The 14,824-nt window shown below is 35.4% G+C and overlaps 1 protein-coding gene across 3 annotated transcripts in view; it reads right to left on the reverse strand.

Moving 5' to 3' along the window:
* The window catches only part of ThrRS (threonine--tRNA ligase), a 72,638-nt gene that overhangs the window by 3,441 nt on the left and 54,373 nt on the right, over positions 1 to 14,824 (reverse strand). For all 3 annotated transcript variants that reach the window (XM_081745853.1, XM_081745834.1, XM_081745843.1), the window contains 5 exons: positions 13,430 to 13,592; positions 12,492 to 12,629; positions 10,976 to 11,154; positions 4,681 to 4,855; positions 1,021 to 1,135 (listed from right to left, as the gene is read on the reverse strand). In XM_081745853.1, the coding sequence (XP_081601979.1) occupies positions 1,021 to 1,135; positions 4,681 to 4,855; positions 10,976 to 11,154; positions 12,492 to 12,629; positions 13,430 to 13,592 (770 nt within the window). The remainder of the gene's footprint in view (positions 1 to 1,020; positions 1,136 to 4,680; positions 4,856 to 10,975; positions 11,155 to 12,491; positions 12,630 to 13,429; positions 13,593 to 14,824) is intronic.

Genomic DNA, 14,824 nt, shown 5'->3' on the forward strand with positions numbered 1-14,824 from the left:
ATACATATTTATTTTTATACGCACACTTAAATGATCACGGAACTCCAAAATTAATAGTGCTACGAGATCTATCTACTCAAGAAGTACCAGACTTTTGACCAGGAAAAATTAATTAACATTACTCTCCTGAATGAATAATACGATAATTACGCTAAAAAATCGCTCGTTACACAGCTCACGCTTTTCCCAGGGGTTCCGATATTGTTAAAAGCATTTATGCAAAGAATCGGAATGGAGTACAGTAAGATTGACGTATGTCTTCTCTTGTACATCTTTTTTGATCATGTGGCTAACGCACGTGGTTTCTGTGCGCGTGACTCCGATTTCGGTTCCCGGTACATGTATTTGCCTTGCATACAAACCTGAGTAGTGCTTCAGATCTTACTTTAATGAGCAATCAAAATTTAATTTTTCGGAAATATTTACAATAACTTTGGCAAATGATTACGATTCAATGCATATCGCAATGTTATAAAGTGGTGAAACTGTTTGGGTGAACAGAAAATGCTATAAGCACCATTAAATTTAATCTGAATTTTGGTTTTTGACATACAATGTTAGACAACTGTTAAAATGTTAAAATGGTTAAGCTGTTTTTACCCAGCAAGATAGTACTTACAATAGAAAGTATATGGCACAGTTTTAAAATTTCTCCTGTATCATTTCTCACGTATCAATTATATTTTTGTTTATCATTACATTCGAGGTATTATATTAAGAATTACCAACTTTTTTTTTTTTTTTATCTTTTAGATATGAAATAACGGTTAAGCATACCGAAAACATTCTTTCCACTGAATGCAGAATAAGAAAAAGAAAGAAAAAAAAAAAACGATCATGTAATAAGATTGTTGCGTAACAATATAGTTTAAATCAATTTAACGAGAAGTTCTAAAACGACACAGTGTACACTTTTGGTATAATAAAATAACTTATATAAATTATAATAATTATAGTGTAAATGATGCCAAAGAGAGAGGCCTCACGAAAGGGAATGAAATGGAAGCGTATTTCACTCACCAAAGATAAAATTATACTGAGAAAGCTGAGCATTTCGTATCTTCTTATTCATTGTGTCTCCAGGGTCAATATCGATATCGCAGATAAAGCCTGCTTCATATATCTGCTGCTTCACCTGTAACATATGACATAGTTAAATATACTCTCACTCAGAGAACGAAGTAACAAATAGACTAAAAGAACAATACCACTATCAGAAACAACTTAAAAACACTATCTCAACTCATCACGCTGTATCTAATATCACTCATCAACCCCTTTTTACTCTAATATTTCTTTGGTTCTACTGATTATCCTCCCTATCAAATGAAGGGAAAGAGATATAATAATTACTACTACGAATAATGATAGTAGTAGGAAAAGAAGGAGGTGGTCACATATATTCACCTTCCGCGTACTATCCCAAAATGATTCTTTCATGTCTTTTAGAAAGAGATAAAGAGGTTACTTGCATCATCATCTTCCTAACAACGAACCGATCATAATACCAAACTTATTACAATCAGTCCACTTCCCGTACCCATTTTTATCCTTTCAATTTTATATTTACTATATTTTGTAATTTTTTTTCTTTAGTTCTTATCACATTTCTTTATTTCGTTTTTTATTTATAGCTTTTCTTTGTTATTTTGTATATTTATTTTTTTCTAATTTGTTTGGATTTCCTCCTCCAATTAATAGTGTCTCTCGAGTACTCTAATTGATCAAAATCGTCCATCAGTTTTAGCCTCCTACACCTAGTACAACCTTGTAATACTATCACATGAACTGAACCTCTCTAAGGCCCTTACAGTTTAAAACGTGCCTTTGGCGCGGGAAAATAGGATTTGGCTTTCCGTGGGAACTCATGTGGTTCCGATCCCACGTTAAGTTGTGGGTTCATGTCTCATATAGCCCTGATAATGAAATGAGACGCTAAACTCCACTCAACTATCACATGAGCTCTCAAACGAATATTTCAAGATGGCACCCAACTGGACATTTCATGCCTACTTTTCAGGGTGTTTAAAACAGGATAGCTTTCAGAAGATAAATATAAAAGCACTCTCATTTTGTTCAGGAATCATGCAATTTAAAGGAGCAGTTCGAGTTAAAAACAAGTTTGGTGCAATAGAAAGAGAAACAAAAAATAAGAGACCCGTATTTTTTTATATCTTGATAGGCCGTCTCGTTCAGCTTCTACAGGCATTTGTTTCTGATGAATCGTAAATGGTGACGTCATTGGTGGGATACGCGAGAAACTCAATGTGAGTCAGCAACCACTTCCTTGTACGCAGCTGATAAACCTTTAATAGTGCATTGGATTTAATAGATTGTGTTTTGGATTTGTTAGCAGTCTTGCTCTGTGTTGAATTTTTGAGGGAAGTTTTTGTTAGTTGTTTTTCCTATAGCATTAGTATAAAAAAGAGTAGAGAGAGAGAGAGAGAGAGAGAGAGAGAGAGAGAGAGAGAGAGAGAGCAGAAACAGTGCGTTTGTTGTGCGAAACAGTGTTTCTTCCAGACATGTTTTTAGGGTGGCACTGTCTCCCGAAACTCTGAGAGATTCCCCCGGAGGAGACCAAAATAATACGTCTATAATGTATTAAATATAATAGTACTGTGTAAAAATAATGATTTTTTTCTGAAAGAAACACTACTGTGAAGTAGAAAACACGTGTTAGTTCAGCGCGTGTTGTGTCTGTGAAGTGAAGTAGAAATGCCTAACACCTGCTGTGTTTTCGATTGTGATTCTTGTGCAATTGAAGCTGAGGACGTAAAGTATCTTTTCTTACGTTTCTAAGTCAATCACCAGATCGATATACATTATGGCCCAAGAAAATCAATGGGAAAAAAATGTACCAAATAAAATCACTCGTGTTCCAAACATCGTGAAGAGCCTGCCTTCGAGAAGTCAAGTTTACCGAAAGAAACGTTAATGCCAGTAACGGATCTAGGCTGGGGCCGGGGGCCTAGGCCCCCCAGTTTTTGAGTGACAAAATTCATTTAAGCTATTATTTAGATATTTTTGAAAGTTTTTAGTAAACATGATATACATATACTCTGGGTCCTGACTCCCCCCCCCTGAGTTTTTACCGTCTAGATCCACTTCTGGCGAATGCCAGAAGAATTATTTACACGCAAACTGAGAAAGAATGCTGTTCCAAGTATATTATTGAAAGGTTTAAAATCCGAGCCATTGAACAAGCACCGATCTATGTCCAGTTACCAACGTACAAATATCGTACAAGACGCAATTGATGGTTGTAGTCAAGACGAAGCATTAGTGGGTAATAAAGACGATGTCACTCATGATTCTGAAGATACTGCTTTAGAAATAAGCTATACAATGTGAATTAGGAAGTGAAATATATCGGCTTGTAGAAGGAATCAGTAACGATGACTGTTCCTCAAGACATTGATCCATCGTTTAATTTCTCTGTATTATGTGACAATGATGATGAAACGGGTGATGAGAGTTGTTCCGCGGACAGCTATAAGAATAAAAGAAATTTAACCGGTGAAGTGTTTTTCGTATTCTGGCAAACTTTACAGATATTATTTCCTTTTGCCTCATATGTTACGCTCCTGTACATGCCTTGAAGCACAAAATTATAGGGTCAGCGTTAAAAATTGCAACAAAACGTGAAAATGAACATACTTATGTTTGGGAATCGGAAGAATGATTAAAGAAAAGGTACTTAGGTGTTGCAGCAATCTCGTCCGCCATCTATTTACATATTGGTTTCGGTATTTTTTTTTTTTTTTGGGGGGGGACGCTGAACTCATGCTTTATAGGATACGTTTTATAATATTATAAAAACGTTTGTATAGCCCACCATCAGATATCATTTTCTACTTGCAGATGATATTTGTAAGTCTTTGCAATCAGTTCTGGAAAAGGAAACCGCACTTAGAACGTGCCACCGCACCTCTCACAAACGAAATGCCTGGCACTGTGTAGTATGTAAGCCTGCTATCGCTCCTTGCCCACCTATGACGTCATAACAAAATCTTTCTTCCTCTGTTACTCGCTAACGACTGAACGTATTGCGATCAAACAAACACCATTCCTTTTAGAATTTTCAACTCTACAAGTGGAAATAAATTGTAAAAAATGCATTTCTAAGTCGAACTGCTCCTTTAATCATTTCACTTTTAATCACATTCTGCTTCTTTCTTTTTCTATGTGATGAAGTGTTTGCAGTTTCTGCTTTTAGTGTTTCTAATAAAATTTCATTGATTTTTGTAAGTGATTAGCGTCCAATGTTCGTTGCTGGATTCCTTTGTTTCAACTATGTACATAAACATTATGTGCCACGTAACATAGCGTGAAATTCTAGCTATTAGCCCCACTAAGGATCAAAACCAGAAACACACGAACACACCAAATCAAATCAAGTGCTTTGACAAGGCAAACACTAAAAGTCACAATATTAAACAATCAATCTAAACATTCCGCTAATATGCTACTAAAGTTAAAACAACCAAGATGCAAAGAAAAATCTGTTTTCAGAAGATAAACATAAAGCGTATTTTCACCTTGTTCAGGAACCACGCAACTTAACTATATACATTCAATCACACTTCAATTTCAGTAATCTTCCACTTAGATTCTAATACAGCTAAAATAAATGTCATAAACACTGTATTTCCACTTGTAGTACATAAGTTGGATTCTTACCTTCATCGCGTAGTCGTCGAACATTGGGCCAACAGGTATCACAATACTCTGTCTTGGAGACAACCAGAAAGGCCACTTCCCAGCGTAAGACTCTGTAAGAATAGCTATCATCCTCTCAACGGATCCAAGAATTGCACGATGAATGATTACGGGTCGCTTCTTATCGCCGCTCTCACTGTAAAATTTCAAAACAATCGTTTAATACCTAGTGTAACGCCTCCAACTGAGCTTTTAGTTTCTCCCTTTCTAGATACAGAGATGATTCATTTCTTACAAAATGTATCTTTAACTCTTAAGAATAAATTTAAGAATAAACACTAAAGCTGTGTCAAAAGATACAAGCGAATTCTCGAAAAACGCTTATTTCCGGAACTGAAGTCACCTAGTGTAACCCCAAAGATCCACGTTTACAAGTCTACAAGTGCGTAGTGTGCGAAGATATAGGCTAGGTTAGTGTAACACAATATTAATCTTGCATGTTCCAGCAATAATGATGAGTAATTATCTATTCCTGAACTCCTCATCAATATTTAATGCGTAAACCTTGAATGTCTTTAATCGGGACAAAAACAGTAGTTATTACACATCACTAGTGCTGAACATACAAGGTTAGTATTGGTTCTTATAATGTGTTTTATATGTTCAATTAGTTGTATAGGTTAGTGTACTTGTATACTTAATAAGGACATTGGCGTGGCAAGAACAACAGTATTGTCAATATGACTTCTCAATAAAAAGTTTAAAATCCTATTGTTCATACAGTGTGTTGACGCGAATATTTATTTTTGAGAGTTGGTTATATAATAAATATGCAAATAAGTAATTCTAAAATTTGAATATCAAAATGTTACAAATATAACAAACTTGTAACATTCTATGAGTATATCAAGTAGTCTAATAAGTATTAAACCTTTTGCGCACAAGATGCGTTAGAAGACCAAATCTCAGGGTATACGAGTCGCAGCGGGACATGCTCAACGTTATTTGACAACTGACAGTTAAAGTCAGTAGATGTGAAGGTAAAAGAATTCGAATAATCAGATGCAAGGTACTACACCATTAAGATGAGTGAATTTTCCGCAGAGCTACGCCACATTTTACAATTTTATTTTGATAAAAGCGCAAAAGGTGCGCAGTAGCGTGAAGAAATTTGTGCTGTTTATGAGTAAACGTTATCAAAAGCAACAGCCAAAAGATGGTTCAGTCGCTTTTGTTCTGGAAATGTCAACGTCCACGATGCTCCCCGCAGTGGGCGATCAATCACAGAAAAAGTGGATGATGATGTAAAGTCGAGAACGACTGCCATGTAAGCCGCCATGACATTGCCAACGACCTAAACATATATCATCAAACACTGTTAAACAATTTGGAGAAAGCTGACTACAAAAAGCTGGACATTTGGGTGCCACATGATCCGACTCAAAAACATTTACTCGATCAAATTCTACTGTGAATTTCGACTGAAACGTAACGAACTTGAGCCACTTCTGAAGTGGTTGATCGTGAGCAATGAAAAGTGGATAACCTGCAACAACATGCAAAAAAGATCGTGCTCGAAACGAGAACCTCCATAGTCTGTGGCAAAGCCCAAACTGACATCCAGAAGATTATGCTATGCGTTTGCTGGGATTGGGAGGGAATCACGAGCTGCTGCCGCTGGGCAGAACAACAGACTCGGACCAGTACTGTCAATAATCACAACGACTGCACTTGGCAAATAGAAAACAAGTGGAATTGGTAAGCAGAAACCATGTCGTATACCACGTTGACGACGCCACATCGCACACACCTTTAACGACCCGTCAGAAATACGCTGAATTCAGCTAGAATGTTTTATGCATCCAAAGTATAGATCAGTCCTAATACCGTCAAGCTATCACCAGTAATCTAGCGTGAAGTTTCGAAATGGGTAGGCTGAAATTAGACTCGTAGCTACAGGATGGCTAAGAAAGGTCCAGTCCCTTGCGATCACTGTCAGTTGCATGAAACCTAGTTGTGTGTACTTCTATGCGCTTCCAGTGAACCATACCATAATAATGTAGTAGATCTACATATGTCACCTCCCTAATGTATCTACATACATGCATATCACACACAACTGACAAACTACACTGTATTACTACTTCAAAGAAACAAGCAAAAACGGATATAGACCTATATTTAAGTACAGATTCCCCAAATCATACATGTATACACAGACTTAACCACTTTACCCACAACAACACATATCGCACTGCAGCGCACGGAAATAGCTTATTTAGATGGCAATATTAATACAAAAAAGAAAACACTATGCTTTACCTGGGGCCTCATTCCTTATCGGTCCTCACCCTACTTGCTGACCGCAACGCAGAAAATAAAAGCAATTATAACTGCTATGTTGATTACCGCAAACTAAATTTAAATTTTTGCGTTAGGATAATGCAAACTAGTACGGAGTAAGGTACTATTCATGGTAAGGTACTAAGGTATTTTATAATTCTTTTTTCGTCGTAAGTTTTACTGAATGCGAGTTGCCAATTATTTCATATTCTTCCTGTTTTCTATTTACTGACAAGACCGCATCTGTCGCTTTTGTCTTCCCGAACACCCGAAAGGCTAACCTTAGCTTTGTTAGCATTCGTCTACTTTCGTTGTATCGTGGTTGAATTTGTGTATTGCTTAAATATAGTTTTCGTCCGGTGAGAGCGATGGATGAGTGGCTGTTGCCGCCCACTCTACTTGATTCTATGAGAAAGTGTAAAGGCTAAATGAAAATAGCCTAAAATGCAATGCTTCAGGAGCTCGATTTCAAACTCTATTAGTACTCGCTTGATGTTTAAACGGAACATTATAAAAGAAATAGATTGTAATAAAATTCATTGTATAAATGTCAGAAAACATTATTTCAGACTGACATATGAATACTTGGATAGGCTGAGCCTTGTAGCCTTAATGGACCGTACGTCCCTGGCTATCACTTGTTTCGGTCTCTGCAGGTGTTAAGTTAGTTTCAACTGAGGCGTGTGAAAACTACGTGTCACAAATTTTTGAGCATAAACCACATAATTTTACGGCGGCGGGATTATGGTGTTAGCGGAAAAATGGCATGTCATCGAACAAAATGGTTCATATGTAGTTTCAATAATCTTATTTTCAAATCATAATAAATGTATTCTCAAATTTTACCTCCAAAGGCTCAATATCCTTTAGACAACATATATATATATATATATATAGCCAATATCTCTAACAAACATTATAGTAACACATTAATAAATGTGTTATTACTATAAGGGCAGCAATTACAATATAAAAACTCTCTAGTGCCTTATACAGTAAACACTTTCTGAAGTATTTTAAAGCCACATTTGATATATATATATATATATATATATATATATATATATATATATATATATATATATATATATATATATATATATAATTCCTCAATGAGTGCCTTCGGTGAAATAACCTTCTCGCTACTTGCTCACTATGAGCTTCCTTAAGCCACTTGTCAGTCACATTAGTTATGAATAGCATCATAGCCATCAGTGCTACTCTCCTCCTGGTGGGTTGCGAAATTTTGCCCTTGCGCTTGCATATTCAGTAAAATATAAAGCAGTCAATAGGCGCCTCATTTCGTAAGTGTTTGCCATATTTGCACACCGCAACGTAACGTAATGCAAATAATGCAACAGGTAATTGTAACTGCTATGCCTACTATCGCAAACTACAACGCAAACTGCTACGGAATGGGGTCCCTATTGATTACTATGTTACCATGATACGTTATTTCACGGTAACCCCCATGTTCTTAAGATGCAGAATAAGTTTATATACCCGGAAAAATCATTATTTTCATTCCCGAAAAGATTGGTGTGTTTCTGTATTTTGTTATTTCAGCACGAGTTATCATTCTTTCTTTTGCTACCAATGTTTTCGTGTTCTACCGAGGTAAGGTGCTGCAACCAAGTGTGAATAAAGGTTTTTCTGACGAAATGAACACTTATTAGTGTGCACTTCAATTGTATGCTTCGAACTATCAGATTCCAAGTGTGTACTTTGCACTTTCGAACACAGCCTTAGTCTTGATTTTGAACAACTGCAGATTTACTATGTAGGTACAGTCATGTCCAAAATTATTGTCGCACATCTATAACTGTGTTATTGTAAGAATATAATTTGATAATGATTTTGCAGGGTATTTTTAATACTGATACTATGTGTAGAATTGGGAAATTATATTTGTGGCAAATTTCATAGGAAAAGAATTATAAATACGAAAATTAGAATGAGTAAAATAAAATGTTCCTAAATGGACAAGAAAATTTTATTTTCATGTTATTGTTCTTATTATCTTAAAGCGACATATTTAAGTTATTACTGATTCACATATAGGAAACTCTATTGATGCTCATGAATGTATGAATGTTTCTTTCGTCATGGCATCATTATCACTCCCACAAACTTTAGTGCTTATATCAGTCTGTGCAGCAACTTCCTCGTAATCTTTCCTAGTATTAAGCACACAACTAGGGTTTGTGACGGACAACATTTATCCGTGAGTTTTCTCGGGGTTGTCCCGTTTCCTCTCATATTATTATTTCACCAATTGTGCCAATCATCCGTCTCCTTTAGTCTCAAGGGTATTATTAGCTGCATGACACTAAATTAAATATCTAGTTTCATTTTCTGTTTCAACTAGAGTCAGTTTAAAGTTGTTATATATATATATAAGATATTAACGAGAATAATAATATTCTAAAAATTTGTTCTTTATTGTTCTCTGTAGGCTTTATAATTCATAATTTTCGTGAGTGATCGAAGTTTCTTAAATCTCACGTAACCAAGTTTTAACCACTAGCAAATCATAAACAATCATCTATCCTATATACAGAATATGAGCTATCTTTACTTTTCAGTTATCTATCGTTGAAATTTGGAAAAGATAAGCAGAAGTCTGAAGTATATAACATATTAGTGCTATGGGCTTTCTATATAACATTCTAACATATGTATTTCTATTTTGTATAGTACGGTCCACAATACATATATAATTTCTCAGTTTCAAATGGAAAGGTAGTCATTTCTTTTGTTCAACTTTTGTACAACACAGATTGTAGTTGAGAAACCACGAAAACACCGGAGAGACTTGGTGAACCGTGAAATAGAAGAAGATAATATATTTGTTTCGAAAAGCAATGAAATGCAGTGAAAAATGTTTTTATTGCATAGGGAATCAAACACGTTTTCGCCTCACTTTCCTTCATTCATACTGTAAGTTTTAAATAATGCCACCACAAATTACCTAGTGGACACTATCAACTCTAGAGGAAGGCGTTATCCGGATAGTCGTCCCACGCATACATCATCATCGGACCAACGAAATGTGAACACTGACTCGTCGCTACCTAAATTCACTGATCCAGTGTATGGTTGCGAAGTTCCGACACCATCTGAGGACCTCCAAGCTTTATTGGTCATCATGAGGAGCTTACGTGAAGCTCCTCTGCCTGAATATCCAACGTGAAGGGCTACTGTAATGTTTCAATGAAAACTGATACCCTTATTGCTACCAGAAACTCCTGTCTAGGAGTGACTATCGGCTATGCTCAATTTTTGACGATTTCACGTTTTACGTTCTCCGATTTATGTTCAAATTTTCTTCACAAAATGCTCAACATTGGTACAGTGTCATTTCATTTCACACTTAAGCAGTAAGAATGCTGTACTTAATTTGGGCCTGTTTAACTCAGTGGGTACTGCTTTCGTGAACTATTCATTTAGGTACTATCCCATGGATACACTCTCACTAAAGGCTGACAGTTCTGCACTATGTGTCATCTTTACGACTGGTTCTCTTGATCATAAAAATACGCCAATCACTGTTTACATCACACAACAGCCTCCTTAAGATCCCAACCTTCCGTCACGGGATGCCCGATCACTTGTCAGTAGACAGTATATCACTGGAAGAACAGGTACGCGAATCTGTGCATTTCATAATAAGCAAAGAGATATATGTTATGCAACTGCACATACACGTTTTAAGTCATCTAGTAACCAATATTATCATAAAGTGTTTAGACGAACATATTATTCTATTTGATTTGATTTAAATTTCTGTTTAGTAGCGAGACTGTATGAGACGTGGAACTATAACTTAATGTGGGGTCTGAACCACATAAGCTCATGCCGAGAATCGAACCTAGATCTCCGATGCGAAAGGAATGTATGCCAACCACTTAGCCATGAAGGAGTTCTATTGTTCTATTGTTTTATTTGAGAGTTCATTAAAACAACTGTTTACCTGATATAATTAAGGTTGAAGCGAATCGGAAGCTGGAAATCAAGCTGAATGGTAGCACACTGATGTGCCCGTCTCAAAGCATCAGTAATTGTAATGTCAATTTTCGGACCATAAAATGCTCCATCTCCTGGATTCTCTTTCCAAGGTTCACCAAATCCATTTAAACTGTCTGCCAATTGCTAAAGAAGGAGTGGAAATAATAATTAAAAAATTAATCACCGAATCGATTATACTATGCCAAATAATTAGCATAACTAAAATTACTTATTTCACAAGCCTGTATATTACCCATAATCTAGCAATAGGGGACCAATGTTCACTAACAACTAAATCACTAAATTTACAACGAAAGATAATACGCAATATCAGGAACCCTGGAATACACAACAACGTAAACGAAATTAAACTTCTTGCTTCCCTAACATTTCTTCCCCTAATTTATAACCATAGTGGAGTAGTCTGGATTTACAAGATTCAAAATGAAATTCAAGTTATTACACGAGATTCTCATAGTAATTCCTCAGTAGGGAATTTAGAAGCAACACCACAAAAGATGTGAACGATATAACAATAGTTGACTCTACCGACGGTTAACAAATAATATTCTAACAAATGTAAACCAGTCGCATGCAGAAATTATTAACCCGTAATAATATATCGTCGGCGGCAATTCAAAACCTGCTATGTGCATTTTGCAGGAGAAGCGAAAAACAGTATCCTGGTTAGCTTTTTGGCTTTATAAAAGTGATGTTATAAGTAATATTTGATGCTGCACGTAACTGGTACCTTCTCAAGTTACTTGAGAAGGTACCAGTTACGTGCAGCATCAAATATTACTTATAACATCACTTTTATAAAGCCAAAAAGCTAACCAGGATACTGTTTTTCGCTTCTCCTGCAAAATGCACATAGCAGGTTTTGAATTGCCACCGACGATATATATATATATTTCTTCATTTTTACTTTCTTCGTAACATCATAATATTTGAATAATATTTTAGTACCAGTACAGTGAGTTCTTTCAAGAATTTAAACGAACAGTTCTGAAATTAATCTATGAACATGCATTGGAAGTGTATGAACTTTCGTCGATAATTGTAACCACATTCCACACCAGAAGATAAAAGAAGGCAATCGAAAAACAAGACCAACTATTTAAGCAAAACTTGACCCATCACCGTGCAAGGTAACCTCGTAACATTTTCACTTCCAAGAGATCTTTATTACACAACTAAGATAAAAGGACTTTATAGTCTATGTACAGCTGGTACAAACTATCATTGCTACGAAAATTTCAACCTATGTCTGTCCTGGTAAGTTTGTAAACTATCTGCATGCAATGATCCATACCAATACTCAAAAACTGATTATATAACATGATTTTAATAGAAAAATTTTACAATTTCCCAGTGATTTCATCTTGATAGAACAACTTCCAGGATATCATACACGCTGGATCTTATACTGCATAATACACACAACCTTTAGTTGCGATTCATTTAAATATTTCATTTACCTTTTCTGCCTCATTCCACACAGCAATTTCTCCCAGGAACTTTTCTGGACGAGTAGATAAACGCAGTTGGAATGTGAAACCGAACACTGAATAAACATGCTTCAAAAATTCCAAAGCTCCCCTCACTTCTTCACGAATCTAGGAAACCAATATTAAGAAATATTTTAAATTCATTTCAAGTATAAGCTCCATTCATTATATTATAAGCTGCATTACTAACGAACAAAAAGAATTGCAAATATCTTTTCAAATGAATTTACTTTTATTTAAACAACAAATTACATTTTATTCTGCTTCTAAAATCTAATCCACACACATACACACACACACCATTACAATCACACACACATCGAACTTACGTTTGATCTATATGAAACTAAGCTTTAAAAAAGACCGAGAGAAATATTAATAGAACGAAGCTTTTCTATGTTTTGGCCTGATTTTGGAAAATCACTGCAAAAGCCAACAAGTCTGAAACAGAAGAGTACGTATAGTGAGATTTAAACATAAATATCCATACGGTACTTGCATCTTGCCTTTCACTATTTATCTGTGTTTTAATACTGCCCAAAAAATACAAACGAAGTTTCGAACAGTTTTTCACTCTATTCTTTCTGAGAGCTTTTCAAGCTGAGTTTAATCTGTATATTTGCATATTCTGTTCTTTCTTTGTTTTCCGGTTACAAGAAACGTAATTAATAATCCGCAAGAAAAAATACATCTCGGCAAATCTTGATTCCCTTATGATATAAAATATTATTTTTCTGTTACCAATGTTAAATACCGTTAACCAAACAGAATAACATGCTTTCAGGGAAATATGCATAATTATTCTCTACAAATTTATTGAGGAAACCAAGAAGTTTAGAGAAACTGGAACACAATTAAAAATAGAGAAATACAAAATGTTGCACCGTGGTCCGTGAGATTCCACTTACCTGCTCTACTGCACAAAATATATGAGCATCATCCTGTTGAAATCGCCGTACCCTTGTTAGTCCTGTGAGAGCTCCCGATAATTCGTTTCGATGGAGTACCCCAAAATCTGCAAATCGCAACGGCAATTCTCTCCACGATCGAGGTCTATGATCAAACATCAAACTGAAAGATAGTTTAGATTATATTAATCTCAGAAAATGTTATCACTGTCTAAGATACTAAAATCTTAAAAATATGAATGTTCTCTTTTAGAGCTAAAATGCATCCCATAAAAGAATCCAGATTCGAATACACAAGAAATGAAAACAAACAGCAAGGATGAGGTTAAAATTTATTGTGAACTAAAAATAAATGTTTATAAGGTCAACAGCTTACGAAAATTCTTTTATTTCAATTTTAATGTAGAACTGTCACGGCCCTTTATGTGACTGATTTTGTTTTACATTTTTTTTCTACATTTATTCAACCAATATTATTTCATATAATACGAACAGAAAAAGAAAAGTGCATAAGAGCCTTACAAGATACAGGATTAAAAACCAGTCGGCAGAAAACAGACTAGAAGGTGAAGGAGAAAGTGAAGCAAAAGTACAGATCGAAACACGGAATCTGAATGCTGAGATAGATCACAGAGTTAAGCTAAATGAAGAGGAAGAAAGTTGGTATTCTTTGCGATACAAAGATATGCATCTAATAAAAGGCCGAGCCTGTAAGATCACAATGATATACAGTATGGAGTCCTCAATGATATATGGAGCAAAAACGTGGTGAATAAGGGAAATGCAAGAAACAAATTAGGTGGCAATGCAAGAGAATTGAAATAAGAATGCTGCGATAGATTTATGGGGTTACTAGCACATGTAAGATCAGAAATGAAAGAATAAAAGGTAGTATTAAGGTAACTGAGATTTCTCTAAGTATAAGAAATAAGTTTACAATGGTATGGTATGACCATAAACAGGGAAAATGGTAGAAGATAGGAAGACGGAGGCTTGGAAAAACAGTTAAACAGTTCGACTTCTATCGAAAATACCAAACACCAAATTCAGATGAAAATAGAGAAGGCATCAATAAGTATGGTAATATACCATATGTTTATAATACATGCGAATTATGACAATATTACTGTATTTTCACGATTCTGTACAATGTTAATATAATACATATAACCTTACAAAACTTACTATATTAATTCATTGTATTCTGTTAATATTATCAAAATATGAAATGAAATGGAATCTTTCAGTTTTACGTCCGTCGGTGCCGGCTAGGTTAAAAAAGATGGTGAGGACAAATGAATGAATTGGTGGAATGAATAAAGTGGGAGGAAACGGAAGAACCCCCAGAAAACTCATGCACACGGTGTTTGTCCATCACAAAGTCCACTTAGCGCG

This window comes from Thermobia domestica, chromosome 2 (assembly GCF_964235325.1).
Source record: "Thermobia domestica chromosome 2, izTheDome1.hap1.1, whole genome shotgun sequence".
Lineage (NCBI taxonomy): Eukaryota > Metazoa > Arthropoda > Insecta > Zygentoma > Lepismatidae > Thermobia > Thermobia domestica.